At 42.2% G+C, this 26,537-nt stretch overlaps 1 protein-coding gene across 14 annotated transcripts in view; it reads right to left on the bottom strand.

Annotated features, from left to right (window-relative positions):
* Nucleotides 1-951: 951 nt before the first annotated feature.
* The window catches only part of LOC139262968 (histone-lysine N-methyltransferase, H3 lysine-36 specific-like), a 281,574-nt gene continuing 255,988 nt past the window's right edge, over nucleotides 952-26,537 (bottom strand). For 10 of the 14 annotated variants that reach the window (XM_070878367.1, XM_070878370.1, XM_070878365.1 and 7 more), the window contains 3 exons: nucleotides 22,393-22,594; nucleotides 11,676-11,937; nucleotides 952-2,698 (listed from right to left, as the gene is read on the bottom strand). In XM_070878367.1, the coding sequence (XP_070734468.1) occupies nucleotides 2,656-2,698; nucleotides 11,676-11,937; nucleotides 22,393-22,594 (507 nt within the window). In that variant the 3' untranslated portion in view covers nucleotides 952-2,655. Of the gene's footprint in view, nucleotides 9,933-11,573; nucleotides 11,938-21,974; nucleotides 22,043-22,392; nucleotides 22,595-26,537 lie in introns of those variants that run through there. The other 4 variants (XR_011593007.1, XR_011593008.1, XM_070878371.1 and 1 more) reach the window with 4 other exon arrangements.

The following is a 26,537-nucleotide window of genomic DNA, read 5'->3' as shown; positions in this document are numbered from 1 at the left end:
TGGGTAGGTATAGAAAATAATCAAAAACGCAAATGGAATGCTGGCATTTATATCTAGAGGACTAGAATACAAGGGGATAGAAGTTATGCTACAGCTATACAAAACCCTAGTTTGACCACACCTGGAGTAATGCGTTCAGTTCTGAACACCACATCTTAAGGATATATTGGCCTTGGAAGAAGTGTATTGTAGATTTACCAGAATGATCTCTGGACTCCAAGAGTTAAATTACAAGGAGAGATTACACAAGCCAGGGTTGTATTCCTTGGAATTTAGAAGGTTACGGGTGATTTGATTGAAGTTTTCAAGATATTAAGGGGAACTAATAGGATAGATAGAGAGAAACTATTTCCGTTTGTTGGGAGAGTCAAGGACCCAGGGACATAGCCTAAAAGCCAGGCCTTTCAGGAGGAAGTTAGGAAACACGCAAAGGGTGGTAGACATTTGTAACTCTCTTCCGCAAATGATTTTTGTTAATCAAAGGTATTAAAGGATATGGGGCAAACGCGGGTATATGAAGTTAGGTCACAGAACAGCCGTGATCTCATTGAATGGCGGAACAGGCTCAAGGGCTAAATGGCCTACTCCTGTTCCTATGTACCCAAAAGTGCATACAATATTCCAAATCTGTCCCTATAAAATATGAGTTAAGTATCATATTTCATCTAGTGTTATATATACTTTTGTTACGATTGTGCTCATCTCTTTGATTCTGGCCCAGATGGAAAATTATGCTGTGTAGAGTATAGAAGCTGTGTTACGAAGTGTGCATGTCAGGGTTTGAAGAGCATAGGGAAGACATAATTTTGTGTGGTTATGATTTCAGAAAAGGAGTTGCACCAATATTTAGGAACTGTATTTTATACTTTGATTTATGGCTCTAATAAGAAAAGTGTAAAAAAAAGTTAACTCGCAGAACAGTAGATAGCAAACAGCAACAAACCTTTGAAGTTTCAGTAAATGTAACCTTTATTCTCTGACTGCATTTTCACCATGTACAAATACAGAAGATCTACGTTATTTTGGTCTTGTTTCACAGGACAGCCTTGCTCATGAACAGTTATTTAACCACTGAACACATCCCTTACTATGGAACATGATTTGGTTTAATATATTTCTGGCAGACATCTAAAACAAATTATTAAAAAATAATGCCTTGCCCACCAGAAATCTGTTGGCCTTTAAAACAGGCCTTAAAGGCAGATTGCAAAACTTGACTACAAAGCCATACAGTCACAATAAAGCAACAATTAAACGTATACTGAGCATTGATTATTGTACAGCCCAAACAATAGTTATTGAGTAAGTTGCGCAGACAATACAGCTCAAAGGACACTGCATTCTGACAGGCAGTAGTTGGGGTGTCAAATGGCCTTTTTCAATCCACTATATCCAGCACTTCAAGTCCAGTGTCATTTGTTTTGTAATCAATGGGGCTATTCCTAACGGCATGTGCTATTGATGTATACACTATGATAAATCTTAATTCATTAAGTAATGCACTCTTCCAATTTCCTCAATCCTTCCGCCCTCGCCCCCTCCCCCCTACAATGATTCTAAGAATGTAATAAAAATGAACGACTGTAATTCAATGCAGCTTTGCTTATGATACATTTGCTGTAATAGTCTTCCATTACAGTATATTCAACTGGCCAAAATAGCACTAATCAAGGCCACAATGTTCAATACTTGTGGTCCTTTAAGAACAAAATCTCTGACAATATTCCCACCCACCAATTTGAAAACCCTGTAAAATTGTTCAACTATTTCCATAGCAATATGTAATCCATCCTCAATGGGGGTCAAGGGTACCACAAGTGTGCTTCCTTGCTTAGATTTGAAAATATTGCTTTGAGATATTCAGACAGCAGCTACCAAGAAGGCACATCTCAGAGCCGACACAGGCAGCTGTTGCATCATTTCTAGTCAAAGGCAGGAAATTCTTCAGCAACTTTTTACACAAAGAGAGGGAAAAAAATCACTCATTAACAAGTTCCAGAAATACTGACCAGCTACTCCCAGTTACAGGAAGTGTTTATAACAGAACAACAGTTGCCAAAAGCTTGTTTTTTAAAAAATGTTTCAGCTTTCCATACTCGAATTATTTTTCCAAGTCACAGAATTTTGTTACTTTGTGTAAGATAATCTGCTTCAGTATGTACAACATACGTGTACAAGAAACAATTACAGTAAAACACTCATCCACCATAGGAAGTGATGCAATTTACTCTTCAGTTTCTGCTGAGTAAAAGCACAAAGACATCCCCACAACCAAACCTCCTCCTGTTCAATTACACACAATTTCGGGTATCAACTAAATTCACATTTTCTCCATTCCTTTCTTGATGTTGTTGATGTTTGCTTAGGTATGGAACCATGGGTGCTGGTCGCCCTCTAATACCTTGCCCAAGTGGTCATTCTTCAAATCTTAATACAGATTTCTGTGTGTGTGTGTATATACACATATTATATTATATATATTTATATATACAAACACACACACATATACTATACATCTACACCACACACACACATATACTTTCTGGCAGGAGTCATTGGAAAGCGATCAGGAGCAAGAGCTTTGGCTGACTATTTCCCTTCCAAGGCTAATTGTGCACATTTTTAAACAGCAGTGAAGTTTCAGCATAATCACCATCATTCAGGCAGAGTTCCTCTTTGAACAGCTGGGCAAAACATTCTACAATTGTTCGAGAGCCAAATAAAAGTGTTACTATAGTCTGCTTTTAATTTACTGAGAATTAACCAGTAACACATTAATAATCAGTAGACATCTACGCTTTCAATAAAGATAACAAGCATACTCCAAAATAATATACACAATATCACCATACATAATACAAACTAATGTGAATCATTACTTTTGTAGCTGCTCAATCAAGAACCTGTCCCAGGGAAGATGGATCCTCCACAACTTTGTTTCCAGATCTACTCTTACAAGGCAGATATACTACACATTTTGGCGAACCACCTCAGCGATGCAAAATATGTAGTACAACTGCAATCAAAAGTGGTGTAAGTTCAAAATTTGGCTTCAGGTGGTTGAACACCTTGAGGAAGTGGTCGCACACAGCTATGGCTTCACACAGGCCGCAGTACAACGGCAACTAGTGCAAACAAACCTTTTAAAGTTTCATGTTAGTAAAGAGTTAACAGGACAGCCTCGTGCTAAACTGTCATTAGCATTTGGACATCTGTTGGCAGAGCTCTGCACGTGGGTTTAAGTGCGCATGCACAAAATTCTGCTTTCCCTTGTTTACAGAGCAGTTAGGAGCCAACAAATATAACTCAGTGCTGCTGGCTTGCACCACTCTAAAACCAGGTACAGTTCTTAAATAGTAGTGTACTTGCATTACCACTGCAGCGTAAATCCATGTGGGTAATGAAGGCTCCTGTTAACTTGTAATGCTTTTAAAGTACTTCAATAGTAGAAGAGCATGCTACTGTGGATATTTTTGATACTATATTTCTATATTGAATCACTAAACAATGGTTCATATAGGTAAATGCTCATCTTTAGATTTAATAGACTAGTAGGTATCATCCTTTGAATTAAGGTATACATAACACACCAATGATAAGCTCAGTATTACAGATAGTAAATCAGAGGACCCCCGTGAGAATTTTTGAACTAGACTGTGACCATCCCATATGACAGCAGCCTCTGCAGGCAGTCTGCAGGAGGCAGCACATCAGCTAATACGCTAGGTATTTAATCAGAATACCCACAGTCTAAGGCAAGTTTCTGTTTTCTTCCATTCCACAAAGCGGTACTGTAAACCTTCCCTCTACGAGTGCTGTGCACTTGTGAAAAAGGAAAATCTCAATTTCTTTCAAATGACATTAAATAGTATTTTGGTTCATATCCATCTAAATTCAGTTCAAATCTCAGTGATCCAAGTGCTTAGAATCTCAGATTGATACTTGTATGTGAAACAGGAGTACCTCTTTACATATGTATCTCAAGATGCCTGACATGCTTGCTTTTACTTTAGAGTAAAGGATAAGATTTTATGTGGAACAAATTGGGATCTATTCTCACTTAATTTCAATTAGAATATTGTTATCGCACATCCTTGGATTCCATCAGCTGTTACTTGAACATCCAGACAAGGTTGCCAGCCTGTGGTTGAGGCCTGAACACTAGTCTCATTTAAGAAACAGCTAGATGTGAAGGCAGTAGGGTTGGTGTTTTGGAAGGATGAGTTCAAATGGGCCGAAGAGTCTTTGTTCAAAACTATCTTGTGAATTTCAGACTGGATTCTGATTAATCTAAAGTTTACCTTTATGATATAAACAAGTTACATAATCTACCAAAACAATATCCAGTTACAAATACACTAGATCTCCCGATGCTCTATAAACTGAACCGTTTAATGGTTTCTTCACAAATATCAAAACCATACAGAACACCCTTTCCATAACCATATTCTCATATATCAGTCTTCACTATAACACACATTGTTTATTGCTCTCTTACTATTAGGGAAGCCATACAAAGCACAATTACAATAAAACAGTATCTTTGTAAATACACTTTTGTATGGCAGTATTATAAACGGTCTTTACAGGGCCCAACACCATCCAACATTAGTATTTTGAGGATACAGATTAATCACTGTTCGATTACAATTCTCATTTTCTTTATTTTAAACCTGCCAGGACATATTCATTATACAACTGAAACAATGGCTCATGTTCAAAACTGGAAGAAAATTACAACTTGTGAGCCTGTTATTCAGAGCCATCAGTAACTACTCCCTAAAATGCATTTCCAAGTCAAATTGGCAGTGATTAGCAGTTTGATTTTTCACTCAATGTTTGGAGAAAAAACAGAGCAGGAAGGACCCAAATTTGATTTTCAGCCAGTGCTCATCCAGAAGCTCGGACAGCAACTTGAGGTACAATTGGTTCAGTGCCCTAGAGGAAATGAAGTAACTTACTTTTATGCAACATTCTATCACAGCCTCAGGATATCTCAAAGCACTTTCTCCCCTTGAGTTAGCAATATAATCCAGGGTTCTCACTTCTAATTGTTATCTAGCAATCCTTGCTGTAAGTGTATGTGTGTGAATGTCACTAAGGACAGGAACAGGCTCCACTCTGGTATCTCCATGATTATATTGCCTACTGATGTTTGAATGTCAAGGCCATTTGGACAAAAAAAATGGAGGATGCTCACAAAACTGTGTCTAGCAAGGTGTCAAGGTTTTTAGGACAGGAGAAAGCTGATTGTGAAAAAAACTGGCAAGAGAAAAAAAATGAGAGATGGTGAAGGAGTTGCTGAAACTTAGCTCTTAGCAAAATGAAAACGAAGCACCTAAAATGTGTTCAGGATGTTTACTGTAGATGGAAGGCCACATGTGAACATGCGCAATGAATTGCAATGGCAGAAATAATACAAAGATGCGCTTTTGTTTTATGTTTCAAATTAGAATTAAAAATATTAACTGCAAATATTGAGAAATTGATCTTATCAATTCACAAGCTGAGTTAATTTTAGAATGAGTGCATGAAACCTTTAATAGGCGAGGATTATTGTAGCATCTAATCAGGAAGGAAGGGATAAAGCTAGAGAAAATGAGCGATAAATGTGAAGATTTAGAGGGTAAGTGAACATGTGAGAGCAAGTGAATGGAACAGACCTTGATGAGTATGGAAATAAACTTAATTGTGACCTAGAAGAAATCCTAAAGAGAGTAGATTGCTGGATCGAAAAACTAATCACAATGTAAAACAAAAAAGTACAGATTAATCTTAAATTAAAACAAAATGCTGGAATCACTCAACAGGTGAGGCAGCATGTGTGGAGAGAGGAATGTAGGGTCAATGTTTCAGCTTGATGAGCTTTCGTTAGAACACCATGTATTGTTTTTTTTTCTCTTCTTTGCCTGAACAGTGCCAGCTCTTGCTCGAGTGCCGTTCAGTCAGCCGCCCTGTACCTTGGCCAAAAGGTAATTCTTCATTGCGCCTAGACAGTTAGAACTGGCAGTCGAGGTAACCATACAGGGCTTTACATCCAAGCCCTATTCCAATCTCACTGACAACTCACATTTTCCAGCAGAGGTCACTGGATGGTGATCAGAAGCTAGAACCCGGACTGAACTTTACTCTCCCTAGCTCAAGGACACTCACTTTAGTTGCAGCACTCCAACTCCAGCCCTTGCTGCAATCAACTGGCCTAGTGTAGACAGGGGGTCAAATGTGGTAACATTTGATCAGTATAGCTTGGTATACCCATTTCACATTGTAAATGTCTTTACCTTTCGGCCAGCAACAGTAGTGCTCTGCAGAGCATCAGTTCTACTTTTAGGAACCTAGGTCCACAATGAAGAAAAATATCCTTCTTGATCTATGTAGAGTTGGCACTACATGGACTATTCATAAATGTATTTAATTTCCTAGTGAATAATCATATCTGCATGAAGGGTAGCATTTGGTTATTATAGCATTGTAAAACCCCTAGTGTCAGCATCCAGAATGTTTGCTTTGAACATTTAATTCAAATTCCAATTATTCTTACCTGTCTTTCCTTGCAGCTGTTTGCTTTTCATTTATATTTACCTAAATAAATTCAATTTAAAACACAGTCCATATAAAGATGGTTAATTCATGATCCAAATCGAACATGGAAGTTCAAGGTATGTATGTATTGGGAATGTTACCACAGCAGCGACTGTTTTAGCACTCAGTCTAAGTAGCTTCCATGAATAAAAGCAGAAATTTCTGATTTTGGACAACAATCAAGTAAAACGCCAAGAAATCAAATGTCAATAACTGTGTTTGGGATCCAATCAGTAGGTGAGATCATAACTTAGATTGCCCTACATCTAATAATACTATAATATGGATCAAATGCATTCCCACAACATCAGCATTAAAGTTGCTGTCAAGAGTTCTTCAAAATGAAACCGGGACTTCCAATTTGTAAACATTAGCCATTGGTTTCTAACTCGTTCTCAAATGACCAATATAAACAGCACCAAATTTGCTTTGTTTAAGAATAGTACTTAAAACAGTTAGAAAACAATTTAAAAAGGTAGTGACCCACTTTATTATCCTCACATCAATATATGAAATGAGACAGCTGTGTAAAAAATTGGCACAGAATTTCATGTGTGCCTCTATTTAGTTTAATTTGCTGATACTGCTTTCTGTATCACTGTTGTTATCCAGCTCTCAAATAAAGAACTGTTCTAACTACTTAGAAGAACAAATGTATATGAATAAAGGCAACATAAGATCATCAGAGACAACACACACCATACAACAGATCTATTTAGATCTCTAAACAGTCGAAGTGAGATGTACAAGAACCAGGTATAAAGTGGGTATCAATCTCTTAACATATGAATTCAAGACAGCAGGTCAAGAAGAAACTTGGGGTGAAGTCAAAGTACTAGTTTATCTTTGAATATGTATAGCTAAACCTGCTCATCACTGAGCATCCTCCTAAGACCACAGTTGCTAAGAAGGCTAGCTTCTTTTGAGAGAGTGATCGACCACATTTAAGATGATAGGGTAAATTCATTAATCGCTAATTATTCTGATTAGCATTCTTTCCCATCCTAGTTGCTGATTGGAAAGCATTAAGAGTCAAGAAAAGTACTCTATGCTCCAGGTACTTTTCCTATAGTTACAGTATGTAAAATTACAATTTCTTTTCTTACTCTTTTTATGCCAGTTTTATTCTATCCATAGACACTGGTACCTGCCAGTATCTTGCTGAAGTGGCCAATCTTGATGGGAGTGACCAGGAAGTGAGTCTCAGCAAGATATATAACCACAAGGAGCATCAACGTTGCACCTGAACCTGTACTCACCAATGCCCACACACAAGCAACTTCAGAAAGAACTGCTCGATAGCGATCAGGAATGGAAACCTGGCCTATGTGATCTCCCCTAATCCGAGGTACTGCAGATAAATGTACTGCACTATCACTCTCCCAGCTAAGATCAGCTGACTTGACACAGACCAGAGTTTGAAGCTGGGACCACCTTGGTTTGTGTGGCTCAAGTACTCATCATTGTAACCAACTGAACTATCTGGGGAGAAGCAATTTTGCTTTGATAATACATGCGAAGTATGTGATCGGAGAAGTAACATAGTGGTTAAGATACTATCTTTACAAATTTGTGGTTAGCTGCCTGATGCTGTCAATTTACAAGTGAGATTCATGATTGGCATAATCAGTCTTGTCCCAGCTGCTGCATGGGTTAGCTCACGGCAGTGCAGTAACTATCCTCACAGAGGAAATAATGGGGCAATGTGTTTTGCCTAAGGGTTTAGCAGCTTGCTGTTGGCAGTGGAATCGTGATGCTGGCTCATTTATGTTTAAGTAAAAGTTGCAGAGAAAGCAAAAAATAAAGAGTAATACTTTTGAGAAACCTGTTAAGAACTGGACAGTAGCTTGAATTTTGGAACCAAAGTACATCTTCAACTTGAACTGGATGCAACAACTAGCACACTTTAAATTTATTTTTAAAAATGTATTATCTCCGAATGAATTTTTTGATGCAAGTGCATTTGCATCACTACTATTTTGTGAATAGGTCCACTATTGTCACAATGCTAGTGTAAATACATCCAATGCAATAGTAGAAAAGTTACAAATCTGGCACATTAGACAATACCAAACATCAAGGCAAGCTTATGACTAGAATAGAATAAACCTATTTTAGTTCAGTGAATATTCTTCCAGCAGGAATAATTTAGTATATCACACAACTGATCTTAGAATATGTAGGTAGGTGGAATGATATGAATTCCAGTTGCTGCTCTGCTGAGGAGTGAATGCTACATTTTTTAAATTAGAGCTTTACTGAAAAGCTGAACACATATCCATGCCTAAATGAGCCATTCTGTGCTTGGACTAACTGTAAATACAATGGCTACCATTTGCACTTGTCAGTAAGTGGGATATTAGTGCTGAGGAATGGAACACTTTTCATTTTGGGGACCCAGCATTGAGGGGTCCAAGGTCTGGTATTGGATGATTAGTTGCAGAATAAAGATACCGTTACTATGTCCAACAATGTACGGCAGCACCAACCTCAGCATATTTACTTCACCAGTAACATTTTTCCATCTGATATCTTTTGGCCTTTGAGTAACACTGCCAATTAGTGCTGAATTAGAGGCAATGTTGTGTAGTGGGCTCATGCCTACCAATAACTGAAATGAGACTGCCCAAACACATTCTATGTAGGCCGTTTATAATCAACTGACAGAAGACTTTCACCCCATCACTCTAGGCTACATCTGAACCTTGGTTTCAAAGGTATCTAACCCACTACACTACTCCAATTGTTAACTTTAATTTGCGAGGTTATCAACAACGAATTGTGGTATTACGAAATCCTAGAAGGATTGTGTCCGTCATATCCAGAGACTACACTAGACAGAGTTAGTCCTAGGAATAATAGAACTTTTGGGGACATTAATGTAATAGTAGTCATCCACTCATTCATTCACTCACTCCTAACAATCATGCTCCTTGGGATGGCAGAAATCTTATCACAATAAACACCATCACAAGATTTACACAATGTTGGAAGATGTCAAAGTCAACCTATAAATTTAAAAGGGCTGGAGATTTATGATCTCGTGGCATCACAGTTTCAAATGGAAAAATCTCACCACGAGTCAAAAGATATAGTGGCATTTACGTTCACTCAGAAAGGCAGTCCAAAAGACTGGCTTTGACTAGAGAACTCTGTTGCACTAACTACTCAATTATTTAAATAGCAGATTCGAGGAGCTCCTTAATTTAATTACTGCAGTCTAAAATTGTTTGCCCTATTTTCAGAAGATGGATAGTGAATAGAATACAGCTACACTCCAATAAAATTTTAACTTCTTAAAATGCTGGACCATCTTGAACATGTCAGAGTTGAAATGGTTTCAAATAAAGCTGAAAATAAAACAAAAAACAAAGGAATTAAATGTTATCACATAAAAAAAACACTGATAGCAACTTGAGATCAACACTTTAAAATGCTGACAGCAAAATTCTCCAGTTAAGTGACACCTCCCTTCACCATCAACTGGCTAATTTGACTGAAACAAGCTGAGTCAGCACAACTCAGTGTAACACAACATTTAGCGTGAAACTGGTAAAGAAATAAATATCACCTCAGCAGATAAATGATGCTGTCTGATCACCAAGGCTGTAGTTTTTGTCAGCATGCAGGACCTCAGCTAAACTTCCCACCAACACTTAAAAAAATAATTTTCTCTATCTAACATTTATTTCGTAAATGTGTGCTCAACTGAATGAGATCTGACAGCACCGGTAAATACATTTTCTTGTTTTGCCTCATGCACATCTAGGTTAGGCATGGCCCAGGTCAAACACAAAGCAGTGTACCAGCATTACAGTTTCATTTGCAATAGCTTTATTCCAGTGGGCTCTATGATCAAGAATTAGTGCTGAATCCAGAGACAATTTCACTTGGATCTTGGCTGATATGCTCAGACACATTTCGTATGATTCAGAGATAGATCTTTGCTCTCTGTGTCCAAGCTAGTTTCACGAACAGATACCAGAGGGGAGAGGACGATGCTCTAATAAACTACAAACCCTTGTTCTATATAAGATATACAGACCTCACATTCTGGAGGTGAAATGACAATGTTCCATGATAGAGAATTCAAACAGGCTGCATTTAGACAGGCTGTGAAAAAACATAGGCCACATTGCATTAAGTCATCAATCAACTTGACATTTTCGGACCTTGGGTAGCGAGCCAATTAAAACGTTAAAAGACTTTCAATTGAGCCAATAAGGTCAAAGGAAGCGAGTTCTTTTCTGTAAATTGATCCAGGTATAAATACAGCTATTTTGACCATGTGTCTCAGTAAGACAAAGAAACTGGCAATCAGCCAGCAGCTTGTTACTCTTTGCCAAGATTAAAAAGTTAAAGCTACCATCGGAGTTCGTATTTCATTGGAAATTAAGAGATCTAACATTCCAGCACATTGTAGCATCCACCTCCTGGGCAATGATTCATATTGAATCATAGATATATACCGATGTTCACTTATTAATTTAAATGAAGTGCTTGGAGGAAGCAGACTTATTTAATTAACTAAACTTAATTATCAAGTCCACAAGATGCATTCATTATAGCACATAGCAATCTTTCAGTGATCACCTACTTCTAGGTGTGGAACTAACCAGAGCATTCAATGTCAGAAACATGCTAGATGAATTTGCTGATTCTGTGTTAAGTGAGCATCATATCATATGACATTAAAAACCTACACATAACTAGGTTATTTGAGGTCTTAAAATAACTGGTCTTGCAGTAGATTTAACTGAAATTCTTGCATGGACCTGAACATGCCAGTTGTGTGTCCCAGGTATAAATCCAAGTATAATTGTGCTGAGGATATTGGGAAGATGAGCATATAGTTCAATTTTCTACCTGTCCATGTTCATTTTACTCAGTATGAGTAACCTATAGGTACCCAGGAATTATGCATCTTGCATCTGTGTGTGAACTAAGTTGACTCCACCCATATGTATACACAGACACACACACACACTCACATTCATTTTGAATATCTGTCTTCTACTGAAATGAAGGCAGCTTTTCATTTTTCTTAATAAAGCTCCTGCCAGAGGCACAACATAAAAGGACACTCCATTCACCGAATATGTGTGGAATCTGATGGTTGCAAGGTCTGTAACACATGTTTGCTGGGTGGTGGCATAATCTCTCTGATTTCTCCTGGTTCCAAAGGAATAGGGCCACAGGGATCATGTTCATTACAGCTAAGTCGGCCATCTAGTTTGGAGATGAAGAGCGCTCCATCCCTATGATCCATGCAGAAAGAACTGGGGCACAGCTCACAGAAAGAGACCGCTTCTTTTCCACACACATCACACTGATGCCATGGACATTCCCATTTACCTATTGACAAAACAGAACAGGCAAAATGATCAGAAATCTACTGTAGGAAGACACATTTCTTAACATGATGTGTACCAACAATACCATGCAAAACCACAGGGAACAGTTTTGTTTCTCTCCTTCTGGTATAATGATAGTAATCTTGAAGGACAAACTGTAAACTTGCCATGAAGATAATGAGTTAATCCATTTAATTAAGCACTTTTCCCTAATTTTACAGGAAAAACTTAGGAGGATTCATGTATTCACTATATTCGGGTGGTACTGTACTGTAGAAATGTTACATCATTCTCTCCAAGTATAGCCTTGCTCATTCTTTGAGTGAAAATTAACCTCTACAAGCAAATTAGAATTGCTGTCATCCCATGAGAGTTAAATAAAAACACCTAGGGACATTGTCCCTTTAAGAAATTTGGATCAATAAGATTGATTATTGATCAAGGATCCTGCTCAATTCTATTGCATATCAGGCCTGGTTTTGAACTACATGATAATGATTTTGCACAGAATTGAGCTCTTAATTTAACACAAGCAAAATAATAAAAACAAAAGCATTTTCAAACAATAGGCAATCAGAAAAAGAATTGAAATGTAGGTTTGAAGGAAATTCACAGGACTAGTGATGTTAGAGCACACGTACGTTTAAAGGGAAGACAACAGAGGGCCACTTGTGTAATCTGATTTAAAGAAATTGATCATCCATTCTAAATTTGTATTGTAGTTATTAATACTTTTCCTTTATTGCATTAAAAACAAACATGTTTGCGGAGATTAAGCAGTTTAATACTGTGCTGATGTGGTTCAATGTCTTGATAGATACTTAGACCTGCTAGAGAACAGTATCGGTAGGCGGGAGTATAAGTAAGAGAGCAGCTCCAGGACCCAGTGTGCCGCTTCTCCGACCTGCAAGAGAACAGCATCGGCAGGCAGGGGTATAAGTAGGAGAGCTAGCCACTGCAGCGAGCGGTGCGAGCTGACCCAGAAGTGCGACCAATTCTAGAAGGGCGACTGGACTGACGGTCACTGGAGTCCAGGCAGCCCACTGGAGCGGCGTCCGGGCCCAACGGGGGGACTGAAAGTCGGGCCCAGCGGGGGGCTGAGCCGAGCTCATTGGAGCGACGTCCGAGCCCAGCGGAGTCCTGAGGGGCGGGCCCAGCGGATACGGAGGTCGAGCCCAGCCGGGGGCTGAGTTGAGCCCATTGGGGCGGCGAGTTGAGACCAGCGGGGGGGCGGAGAGTCGGGACCGGGGGGGGGGGGGAAAGAGTCGGGACCAGCGGGGGGCAGCGTCCGGGACCGGCAGGGGGTGGAGGTCGACTACAGAGGGGGGGCCACAGGTCGTGCCCAGCAGGGGGCAGCGTTTGAGCCCGGCGGCGCAGCATTTAACAACGGCAGAGCCGTGGCCTAGGAGCAGCGCAGCATACAACAGCGGCAGGGCCTTGGCCTAGGAGCAGTGCAGCATTTAACAGCGGAGGGGTCGTGGCCTAGGAGCAGCGCAGCATTTAACAGCGGAGGGGTCGTGGCAAAGGGGAGGCGCAACAGAGCTTGGTCTCCAGTCGTCTTGGTCAATCCTCAGCACTGGACCAAGACCTAACTCTGTCAAGCCTGTGTGGTGGCTGATGTGCAACGGTCACCACACGTTAAAATAATCCACGCACAGGCCTCTTCCACTCTTTAAGATGTAACCCATTGTAACACCTGTGAGCCCATCTTTTTTTGGTGTGAGGAGCGTCATCCTCATTTCGAGGGACTGCCTAGTAGTAGATACTTAGAGGAAGATATGAGGCCAGCAGAGAGAGGTGTGAGAATGAGATAGTTAATATTTCTACAGCAATGCACTGATTCAGATTTACACAGCAACATAAAAGAATAAAGAAAATCCAAAAAGATGAAGAAAACAACGAGGACAGAAGGTATGATTTGGAAAAAGTACATGGAAAAGAGAAACAGGCTGGTCCAAAGAGAAAAAGAGGTAATTGACTATCCTGGGAAAGGCAACAGCCTAAAGTTGGAAAATAGAGCAACATATAATATATAGAGCAACATCTAATAGTACTCAATTCTCTAGAGTAAGTTAATTGGTATAATTATTCACAGCACTAGAGACAGACACAGATGAATCTAGGGAGTACAAAATTGGTTGGCGAGTAAAATTGGGTGCGACATTTACAGGGTTGGGACAATTAAGGGAGAGTGTTACAATAGGGGGACAATAATTCAGAAAGCCTTTGGAGAACCTCAAAACATATCTCAATCCATTTGTAGATTTGGCCAAGGCTGAAGGGACAGGGGGTTATTAAGTGACAGACAAAAACAATGGAAAAAGAAACCCAATGACCTGGGATGAGTCTACAAGTATGTTACAGAGCAGCACAACACAATCCTGCGGTGACGAGAGTCTCCACTGCATCATCCCCTTAAGTCCACACTGCAGCATGCCTGGAAGGAGGTGAGGGCAGAACTTTAGGTCACAGCTGACCAGTACTGTCAATAGCTTTGACAACCTTATGGTGCATGTACGCACCAGTTGTCCTTACAGCAGATGGCACAGATCTGACTTCAGCTTTCCGCTGATCAGGATCCTGTGAAGAGCGCTCCTCAGTCACTGCCAGTTATTTCTTTTTATTTGTTCATGGGATGTGGCTGTTGCTGGCAAGGCCAGCATTTATTGCCCATCCCTAATTGCCCTTGAGAAGGTGGTAGTGAGCCGCTGCCTTGAACCATTGCAGTCCATGTGGTGAAGGTACTCCCATAGTGCTGTTAAGAAGGGAAATCTAGGATTTTGACCCAGCGGTTATGAAGGAACGGCGATATATTTCCAAGTCAGAATGGTGTGACTTGGAGGGGAACTTGCAGGTGGCGGTGCTCCCATGCCCCTGCGGCCCTTGTCCTTCTAAGTGGCTGAGGTTACATGTTTAGGCGGTGCCACAGTGCATCTTGTAGATGGTACAGACCGCAGCCACAGTGCGCCAATGGTGGAGGGGGTGAATATTTAAGGTGGTGGATGGGATGCCAATCAAGTGGGCTGCTTTGTCCTGGATGATGTCAAACTTCTTGAGTGTTGTAGGAGCTGCACTCATCCAGGCAAGTGGAGTGCATTACATTACACTTCTGACTTGTGCCTTGTAGATGGTAAAAGGCTTTGGGGAGTCAAAGGTGAGACACTCGCCACAGAATACCCAGCCTCTGACCTACTCTTGTAGCCACAGTATTTATGTGGCTGGTCCAGTTAGGTTTCTGGTTAATGGTGACCCCAAGGATGTTGATATTGGGGAATTTGGTGATGGTAATGCCATTGAATGCCAAGGGGCGGTGGTTAGACTCTCTCTTATTGGAGATGGTCATTGCCTGGCACTAGTGCGGCGCGAATGTTACTTGCCACTTTTCAACCAAGCCTGACTGTTGTCCAGGTCTTGCAGCATGCGGCACGGACTACTTCATTATCTGAGGAGTTGCGAATGGAACTGAACACTGTGCAATCACCAGCGAACATCCCCACTTCTGACACTATGATGGAGGCAAGGTAATTGATGAAGCAGCTGAGGTGATTGGGCTCCAACAACCACCTTCCTTTCTACTAGGTATGACTCCAGCCAATGGAGAGTTTTCCCCTGATTTACATTGAGTTCAATTTTACTAGGGCTCCTTGATGCCACACTCAGTAAAAGGCTGCCTTGGTGTCAAGCGCAGTCACTGGCATCTCACCTCTGGAATTCAGCTCTTTTGTTCATTTTTAGAGTCGAGTAGGCCTGTCGGACCCCAAACTGAGCATCGGTGAGCATGTTATTGGTGAGTAAGTGCTGCTTGATAGCACTGTCGATGATCCCTTCCATCACTTTGCTGATGATTGAGAGTAGACTGATGGGGTGGTAATTAGCCGGATTGGATTTATCCTGCTTTTTGTGGACAGGACATAACTGGGAAATGTTCCACATTGTCGGATAGATGCCAGTGTTGTAGCTGTACTGGAACAGCTTGGCTAGAAGCACGGCTAGTTCTGGAGCATAAGTCTTCAGCATAACAGCCAGTATATTGTTGGGGCCTACAGCCTTTGCTGTATCCAGTGCGATCAGCAGTTTCTTGATATCACATGGAGTGAATCAAATTGGCTAAAGACTGGCTTAAGTGATGGTGGGGACCTCAGGAAGAGGCCGAGATAGATCATGTACTTCTGGTTCAAGATAGTTGCAAATGCTTCAGCCTTATCTTTTGCACTCACGTGCTGGGTTTGGCCATCATTGAGGTTGGGGATGTTCATAGAGCCTCCTCCTCCTGTTTAATTGTCCACCACCATTCACGACTGGATGTGGCAGGACGACAGAGCTTTGATCTGATCTGTTGGTTGTGTGATCACTTAGCCGTGTCTATAGCATGCTGTTTCCACCATTTGTCATGTATGTAGTCCTGTGTTGTAGCTTTACCAGGTTGGCACTTAATTTTTAGGTATGCCTGGTGCTGCTCCTTGCATGCTCTACTACACTCCTCATTGAATCTGGGTTAGTCACCTAGCTTGATGATAATGGTAATAGTGACATATATACTGGGCCATGAGGTTACAGATTGTGGGGGATATACAATTCTGCTGCTGCTGATGGCCCACAGCGCCTCATGGAAACCCAGTTTAGAGCTGCTAGATCTGTTCTGAATCTATCCCATTTAACACAGTGGTTAAGTGCCATGCAACACGATGAAAGTGTCCTCGGTGTGAAGACGAGACTTCGTCTCCACAAGGGCTGTGTGGTGGTCCCTCCATCCAATACGGTCATGGACAGATGCATCTGCGACAGGTAGATTGGTAGGTTTTTCCCCTCGTGTTGGTTCTTTCACCACCTGCCGCAGGCCCAGTCTGGCAGCTATGTCCTTCAGGACTCAGCCAGCTCGGTCAGCTGTGGTACTACCGAGCCACTCTTAGTGACAGACATTGAAGTCCCCCAGCCAGAGTACGTTCTGTGTCATTGCTACCGTCAGTGCTTTTTCCAAGTGGTGTTCAACATAGAGGAGTACTGATTCATCAGCTGAGGGAGGGCGGTAGGTGGTAATCAGCATGAGGTTTCCTCGCCTATGTTTGACCTGATGCCATGAGACTTCATGGGGTCCAGAGTCAATGTTGAGGACTCTCAGGGCCACTCCATCCCGACTGTATACCACTGTGCTGTCACCTCTGGTTGGTCTGTCCTGCCCGTGGGACAGGACATTCCGTGGGATGGTGATTGCTGAGTCTGGGACTTTGGCTGAAAGGTATAATTCTGTAAGTATGACTATAACAGGCTGTTATTTGACTAGTCTGTGAGAGAGCTCTCCCAATTTTGGCCTACGTCTCCAGATATTAGTTGGACAATGTCTACAAAATGGTTGGAATTATATTGTTAGGTGCAGCCAATCAAACTTTGTTGGCTGATGACCATGCCTTCTTTCATGTAGTATCATGTAAAGCATTACTTGCTACAATTATGATACTTCTGAAGATCCATCCAGCATAACCGTTAGGCATTCACATATTGTAGTGACATGGTGAGGAATCTAATGGCACAGCTTCCTTTAAGAAGAGCAGCCTCTAATGGTACCATGTCTGCAAAAGGGGGATACTTTCACCTCTGCTTGTAGATAGAAGTGTGCAGGTACTGGAGAGGAGGCACAGATCTGCAGTCTGATCTGCCTGCCATTCCTCTGTAGGTCCTTCTTTCAAACACATCAGCTTGGAGTACATCGATTGGAATACCCATTGGTGGCAAAAAATAATTTAGAACAATTAACAGAAAGATTCACGAAAACGCAAATGCCAAAAGGAAAACTGAAAACAAATTAAGCAAATTGGCTTAAAGATACTTTCTTGCACAGAATTGTGTCCTTCAAATAAATTTCTGTTTATATTTATTTCACTTGCTAGCAATCCCGAAAATCTGGCTTTCTGGAATTCCGTTGCACTTGACATCCTGCATGCCTTCAAATTGAGAAATTATGTCCAGGTGTCTCCACCCCTTTTGCATAGATTAGTGAAACTCCTGTCTATTTGATTCCATTGACGGCTTCAAAGCTGACTGCAAAACTCAATGGGGCGATTTGTAGGGGGAGATCAGTCGTGATTAATCTTGACTAAATTTCCTGTTATCAGTTTGGCATCCCTCCAAAGCCAGAATGTCAGAAAAAAGTAATAATTCTTAAGGACTTGTGCTCTCAAGCTGTGCATCGGAGGATCATTTTTGCCTTTTTTATCACAAGTTTTGTGACCATGCATTCCATCCACATTTTAGCCTATTCATTGGTTTGTACCACACAAGTCAGCATAGTAGTAGTGATTTATTTTCAACAGCATATGCATGACAAGGATCACAGAGACCAATTTTAGACACTGTTGCACCCCAAAAATGGACTCAGGCAGGGCACAATGGGATATGGGATTGGGCACCTTTTTTTATTCATTCACGAGAGGTGGGCATCGCTAACAAGGCTAGCATTTATTGTCCATCCCTAATTGCTCACGAGAAGGTGGTGGTGAACTGCCTTCTGGAACCACTGATGTCTATATGGTGAAAGTACTTCCATAGTGCTGTTCGGTAGGGAGTTCCAGAATTTTGACCCAATGACGATGAAGGAATGGTAATATATTTCCAAGTCAGAATGGTGTACGACTTGGAGGGAACTTGAAGGTGGTGGTGTTCCCTTGCGGTTGCTGCCCTTATCCTTCTAGGTGGTAGAGGTCACGGGTTTGGGAATTGCTATAGAAGAAGCCTTGGCGAGTTGCTGCAGTGCATCTTGTAGATGGTACACACTGCAGCCACAGTGCACCGGTGATGTAGGGAATGAATGTTTAAGATGGTGGATGAGGTGCCAATCAAGCGGGCTGCTTTGTCCTGGATGGTGTCTAGCTTCTTCAGTCTTGTTGGAGCTGCACTCTTCCCAGCAAGGACAGTATTCCATCACACCCCTGACTTGTGCCTTGCAGATGGCAGAAAGGCTTTGGAGAGTCAAGGGTGAGTAACCCGCCGCAGGATACCCAGCCTCTGACCTGCTCTTGCAGCCACAGAATTTATAAGGTCGGTCTAGTTAAGCTTCTGTTCAATGGGAACAAATGTTCCCTTTAAGCTGTGCGGCCGTACAGCACTCTGCATGTCTCCAGAGAAGAATTAGAAGAATTAGAGGGGATCTCATAACATATAAGATTCTGATGGGTTAGATGCAGGAAGAATGTTCCCGAAGTTGGGGGAATCCAGAACCAGGGGTCACAGTCTAAGGATAAGGGGTAAGCCATTTAGGACCGAGATGAGGAGAAACTTCTTCACTCAGAGAATTGTGAATCTGTGGAATTCGCTATCACAGAAAGTTGTTGATGCCAGTTCGTTAGATATTCAAGAGGGAGTTAGATATGGCTCTTACGGCTAAAGGGATCAAGGGGTATGGAGAGAAAGCAGGAAAGGGGTACTGAGGTGAATGATCAGCCATGATCTTATTGAATGGCAGTGCAGGCTCGAAGGGCCGAATGGCTTACTCCTGCACCTATTTTCTATGTTTCTAGAGAAGCTGCGCATGTGTGGAATTTTGAAGGGGTCGCATGGGCCACAAAAACGTTAGAGGGAACATTTGTGGTGACCCCCCCGGATGTTGATGGTGGGATAGTTGACAATGGTAATGTTGCTAACTGTCAAGGGGAGTTGGTTAGACTCTCTCCTGTTGGAGAAAGTCACTGCCTGACACTTGTGTGGCACAAGTGTTATGTGCCATTTTTCAGCCCAAGCCTGAATGTTGTCCAGATCTTGCTGCATGTGGGCACAGACTCCTTCGTTATCTGAGGAGTTGCAAATGGAACTGAACATAGGAAATACAGCACAGAAACAGGCTATTCGGCCCAACCAGTCCACGCAAGCGTTTATATGCTCCACTCAAGCCTCCTCCTGTCTTTCCTCATCTAACTCTATCAGCATAACCCTCTATTCCCTTCTCCCTCATATGCTTATCTAACTGCCCCTTGAATACATCTATACTATTCACCAACCAATCCATGTGGTAGCGAGTTCCACATTATGACCATTCTCTGGGTAAAGAAGTTTCTTCTGAATTCCCTATTTGATTTCTTGGTGACTATCTTATATTGATGGCCTCTAGTTATGCTCTTCCCCACCATTGGAAACATTCTCTCGCTTTCTACTCTATCAAAACCTTTCATAATTTTAAAGACCTCTATTAGGTCAACCCTCAGCCTTCTTTTTCAAGAGAAAAGAGACCCAGCCTGGTCATTCTTTCTCGATAGGTATACCTCGCATTTCTGGTATCATCCTTGTAAACCATCTCTGCACCCTCTTTACAATATGACGACCAGAGCTGTACACAGTATAGGTGTGACGTCCTAAATCTGGAAACCTCGGGATCGAGGCCATTCTGGATTCTGGGTATTTCCGGATTTCAGAACGTCTTCTGCCTGGGCCGAGGTAGGTAGGGGAAGGGAGGGGTGATGGTCGGGCAGGGGAGGTAAGAGTGGGGGGGGGGGGGGTGTCAGTCAGTCCGAGTTGGGCGGGGGGGGTGGGGGTGGTCTGTCTGGCCGAGGGACGTTGGGCGGCTGGAGAAAGCCAGGCCGAGGGAGGTCGGACGAAGTCCGGATTTCATAACATTTTCCGGTTTCCGGACAACCCTGCCACGGATCGGCCCGGTGTCCAGATTCTGGAACATTCCGTATTCTGGAACTCCGGATTTTGGACGTCGCAGCTGTACTCCAAGTGTGGTCTAACCAAGGTTCGATTCAAGTTTAGCATAATGTCACTACTTTTCAATTCTATCCCTCGAGAAATAAACCCAAGTGCTTGGTTTGCTATTTTTGTAGCCTTGTTAACCTGTGTTACTACTTTTAGTGATTTGTGTATTTGTACTGAGATCCCTTTGCTTCTCTACCCTTCCCAAACTCCAACCCTCCAAGTAATAAGTGACCTCCCTATTCTTCTTACCAAAATGCAATACCTCATATTTATCGGTGTTGAAATTCATTTGCCAATTATATGCTCATTGTACAAGTTTATTAATGTCTTCCTGCTTTTTGTTGTGGTCCTCCTCAGTATTGACTATCTCCCCCCCCACCCCAATTTGGTGTCATCCACAAATTTAGAAATTGTGTTTTTGATTCCAAAGTCTAAATTGTTAATATAAATTGTGAAGAACAGTGGTCCCAGCACTGATCCTTGTGGAACACCACTTCCCAACTTCTACCACTCTGAATAGCTACCCTTTATCCCTATTCTCTGCTCTCTGTCTTGAAGCCAGCTAGCTATTCATTCTGCTACTTGTCCCCTAACTCCGCATTCTGTGACATTCATTAGTCTATTATGTGGTACGTTACCGAAGGCCTTTTCAAAATCTAGATAAATTACTCTTGTCTACTCTCTCTATTACCTCTTCAAAAAATTCAATAAGGTTGATCCAACAAGACTTTCCCTTTTGAAATCTATGCTGACTATTCGTTACTATATTTTTTGGTTTCTAGTTGTTCTTCTATTTTCTCCTTTAGTAGGGATTCCATTATTTTTCCTGCCATCGATGTTCAGCTGACTGGTCTATAATTCTTTGGACATGTTCCATCTCCCTTCTTAACTATAGGTATTATGTTAGCTATCTGCCAGTCCTCTGGCACTACACTTTGTTCTAACGAATTATTAAATATGTGTAGTAATGCCTCTGTTATCTTTTCCCTAGATTCTCATGAAATGCGCGATGTAATCTGTCCGGAACAGGGGTTTAGCCTCTGAGTTTGATTAGTTTACTTAATATATCTCCTGGGCAATTGTCGGGTAGATGCTAGTGTTGTAGCTGTACTGGAACAGCTTGGCTAGAGGCGTAGCTAGTTCTAGAGCACGTCTTCAGCATTAAAACGGAGATGTTGTCGGGGTCCATAGTCTTTTCTTGATATCATGCGGAGTGAATCGAATTGGCTGAAGATTGGCTTCTGTGATGATGTCTGTCCCACCTGTAACAGGGTCTGTGGCTCTCATATCAGACTGTTCAGCCATCAAAGAACTCACTTTGAGAGTGGAAGCAAGTCCTCCTCGATTCCTAGGGACTGCCCATCTATGATGATGATGGTGGGGACCTCAAATGGTGGCCGATATAGATCATCAACTCGCCACTTCTGCATTGGTACGAGAGATATTTACATTTTGGATAAAAGACAGCTTAAAGGTGACCTTATTGAACCATTTAATATTTTGAAGGGAAAAAATAGAGATGTTCAATATTAACAAAAGCTCTAGGACAAAGGGACATGAATTCAGCTTAGACAAGAAAGGGCGACTACATAGTTAAGATACAACCTGTTCACTGAGACATAACATGGTTACCCTTGACGGATCGCTAGATGCACTTAAAACTAGGGAGAGTGGTGCACAAAGTTACACTAATGGATAGGATGAACATTAATGGGTCAAAGCTTTATACCTCTTTCTTTTCATATGCACTGTAGAAATTAGTTCAACCACTCACCAGCAGGACGCTTGCTCAGGTTCAGACAATCAGCATGGTACACCTTAGGACACCCTGGCTTCTTGCAGATTACTAGCTGCCCACTGTCTCCACAACGGAAACACTCTTCCTCATGCTCTCTCACTAGTTCAGACTGCTGCTTACGCTTCCTTGGAAGTATTTGCCTCTTTATCTTCTTTTCATCCGTTGAGCTTTGTACATTCTGTGGATAGTGTAGAAGGAAAAGAAAACCATTTGAGTAAATTTCAAAAAGGATTTCATAATTCAGAATAGAAAAAACCTCTATGTTTGAACATAAGGCTTTGCATAATTTCATTAAGGTCTCAGTGCAATAACAGCATTTTTGTGTAAGATAACAACTGGTCAAGCTACTGTTATCACAAAATCATACAGCACAGAAGGACACCATTTGGCCCGTTGTGCCTTTGACAGCTATTAGGTTTATATCATAGAGAACAATTCAACTGCAGACACTGTCCCTTTAAGGAATTTGAATCCTTGCATAGCCATTTCATTCCCTTTTATTCTGAGCCACACATACAGGCCGCGATCACGTCAACCATGGCGAGACTGGGGCAGCCGAGATTGGTGGCGGGTGGTGAAACGACTCTTGGCTCCAGCCTGCACTGTATGAAGAATCTTCTGTTGATGGAGCTTGTAAGCCTGCCCTGTGAGGATCCCAGAAAATTGAAGGACATGGGTCTGATGACGTCATTTGATGACGCAACAGCAGCTGGTTTCCATAAAGGGATCATGGCCACATTGATTTTGACAGTTGTTCTGTCAGCGTTCTGCAGCATTGAGGTGCTGCAAACACAGACAAGTACTGCACAGAGGTGCACGGCTGCACCCAGGCTCTCCCATGACTCCCTCCAAATGCTTATGGAGGGAGTCACAGCACGCAGGAAGGTTCTCTTCCATTTCAATGAGAGGAAGAGACCTCTTCAGGACACCAATGCAGCCTGATTGCACATTGCACAAGGAGGGCACAAGCAGGGAGGTCGTCAGGAGGAGCCGGCTTCAGTGGTGCAAACCTTTCAATGATCTCAGTAGATCACAAAACGTTACTGCAAAGCCTCATTCTGCTGTGCCATTCATTACATCTCCATCACTCTGCCTTCCTGACCCGACTCCTGCACATCCTTATTCATATCAACTTACCTTGCACCTCCACCCACCCACTTCTCTCTATCTATATTATCACATCCCCATCTCACTAGCCACACCTCACACTGAACCTCATCCATGTCCAACTAACACACAAGGGTAGGCACTTGGGTCTTTCAGCCAACTGTTCATGTAGAGTTCCTGCTAATGTGTTATCAAACATTGAAATCTTTATTTAAACACTTTGCGTTCTTGGATAGATTTGTGTGAACCTTTGGAAGTGGCTTAGTGAGTTGTAGTGAATGATAAGACATAAAGGTACCCCCTGCAATGGTGATGAGTGTTAAAAGAATGGCTTGGTCATTACAGGGATGCTTTATGGTGCGATGTGGGTTGGTACCAACCTGGCGCTTCATGTGGCAGCCAGTGTGTACAGTATGTACAAGTAAATGTGGCCATGGTGAGGCCATCCCTGGCGTCCCAGGCAGCAATGTGGTCAGGTGCTGAAGCCCTGTGTCAGGTAATTGCGGAGAGGTTTGGTGATGCCAGTGTGTTTAGTGATGTTGATGTTGGGGCTGATTGTGGTGGAATTCTGAGGACCAAGGTGAGATTTTCTCAAGGGCACTGATGCTGCTGGAATTGATGGCAGCTGAAGTTGAGATGACAGAAGCAATCTATCAATGATGAGAGAGGTTGCTCCAAGGAGGTGACAGTGGATAGAGTGTTCACTGCAGACACTTCCAAATTGCATACAGCTAAAAAGTGTCTTCCAAATCCTGAAGGCTTCAGCCTCTGAGATTGGAAAGTGAACAGCTGTGAAATGATAGCTTATATATCACTTCTGCAGTTGTCAACCAGTCAAAGCAAAGCAGAGTCAATGAGAACCCGACACACTTACCTGAAGCTCGAGTGAAGGGAAGCTGCTGAACGTGCCGCATTGCGCTGACACTTCACAATGTCCCTCCTCTTCTTTCCAGGTACCCACTGGGCTACCAGGGAGGGTTTTAGCCAGGTCAGCGGCCCGGCACCCAAGAGTGGACGACAGGCTGCATGTTGGTGGCCTGGCACCCACTCTTGCCGAACCAGCGGCCAACATTTGTCGGGCTGACTGCAAAGCCGGCTGACAAAAAAAAAATATGGGGGCCACGGCACCCCAGCCACGTGACCCCCCCCCCCCCAAAGCTATTGGTGGCATCGCCCCACGCCAACCTCGCTCCTGCCAGACAATTTCCCCCATGTGGTCTAAAGGGGTCGGTGCACATGGTGATGATGTTATCTCGATGTGCGCCACCGAGGCGAAAACTACGGGGCGCAGTGCAAAGCCGTTTTTGCCGCCACCATCCCGGGGGCAATTCCAGGAAGGTCGCTTCCGCTGTCTGCTCCCGGGTGAAAAGTCTTTATCGCCCCATTAGCGCCTCCCGGGGGCACTAACAGGCCTTTCGGAAAGGGGCACTTTCACCCCGAATATGTTCAAGCAAGTGTGGGCACCATTATGGTGTTCACAAATCCTGGAAATTAGTCACTCATCGAACCAACAAATATTGTTTGTGGCAGATATCTGTCAATGTCAACCAAGTTAAAATCCTCAAATTTTCCAGTATGAAAATTTGCGGACCATTTTTGGATTCCTCTAAACTTTCTCCGATTGAAAGCAATTAACATAGAAACCAAAAATGATACTTTCATGTCAAGTGCTCAACATAAAAAAGTGGAATGCTTGTGCAAACATCACACAGCAATAAGCTCATGTAACAAAGCCAGTGGTTTCAACGATGTTTTTCCTGAAATAAACCTTTCTAAATTACATTTTAAACTTGCAACAACCCAGTCCCCAATATGTTTATCATTAAAATAACTTGCGTTGCTCTACAACCAAACATAGAATCATAGAATAGTACAACACAGAATGAGGCCATTCGGCCCATCGAGTCTGCGCCGGTTCTTTCGAAGAGCAATCCAGTTAGTCCCACTCCCCCACATCCCTACAATTATTTCGCCTTCAAGTATTTAACCAATTCCTTTTGAAGGCTACTATTGAATCTATAGCCACCATCCTATCAGGCAGTGCATTTAAAATCCTAACCACTTGTTGCGTTATAAAGTTTTTCCTCATGTCGCCTCTGCTTCAATCACCTTAAATCTGTATAGTCTCGTTATCGATCCTTCAGCCATTGGAAACAATTTTGCTTCATTTAGTCTACTCCATCTAAATCCTTCATGATTTTAAATCGATCAAATCTCCTCTTAGCCTTCTCTGCTCCAAGAGAACGAGCCCAGCTACTCTAGCCTATCCATGTAACTGTATTCCCTCATCCCTGGAACCATTCTAGTAAATCTCTTCTGTACCTTCTCCAAAGCCTTCACGTTCTTTCTAAAGCATGGTGCCCAGATTTGGAAACAATACTCCAGCTGGGCCGAACTCGGGTTTTATATAGGTTTAGCCTAACTTTCTGGCTTTTGTACTCTATGGGCTAGAAATTGGTCTTTTGGCAATGGTGGTATTTTTTCGGCACTTTTCGCCAAAAATACCATTACAAATACCGCTATTTTTTAAAGGCATAAAATTGACAATAAAATGCGCCTGACGGTAAAAATTGGCGTTGAACGAGGATTTATGGTCAAAACCGCGGTCCTTGCCAACTTTAGTCCGAGGCCGATTACCAGTAAAAAGACAGGCCCTGGGAGGGGGAAAAAACACAAAACAAAATTGCAAAAAACAAAAAAGCACAAAACATTTCCAAGACACTCAACTAAGTAATCACTGCAAAAGAATTAAAAAACAAAAACTTTTAACTTACCTGGGGCTACAACACAGGTTTTTCTTGGGCGTTTTTTTTCACGCAGAATATGGGTGCGCCGAACGGCCAATTTAAAGCGATATCGCTTTTTTGGTGTTGCACAATGGTGGCCCGCTTTTCAGTGGTATTTCAAAGCCACTGGTGCACAACTTTGGCCAATTTAGGTGAACACCGTTTACCGTCAAAAAAGGCAAAATATCACCGTAAAAACAGGCGCAAGGCTGGCCAATTTCTAGCCGA

This window comes from Pristiophorus japonicus, chromosome 4 (assembly GCF_044704955.1).
Source record: "Pristiophorus japonicus isolate sPriJap1 chromosome 4, sPriJap1.hap1, whole genome shotgun sequence".
In the NCBI taxonomy this organism is placed as follows: Eukaryota; Metazoa; Chordata; class Chondrichthyes; family Pristiophoridae; genus Pristiophorus; species Pristiophorus japonicus.
The sequence above is the reverse complement of the archived record's forward strand: the minus strand, read 5'-3'. Positions and strand labels throughout refer to the sequence as shown.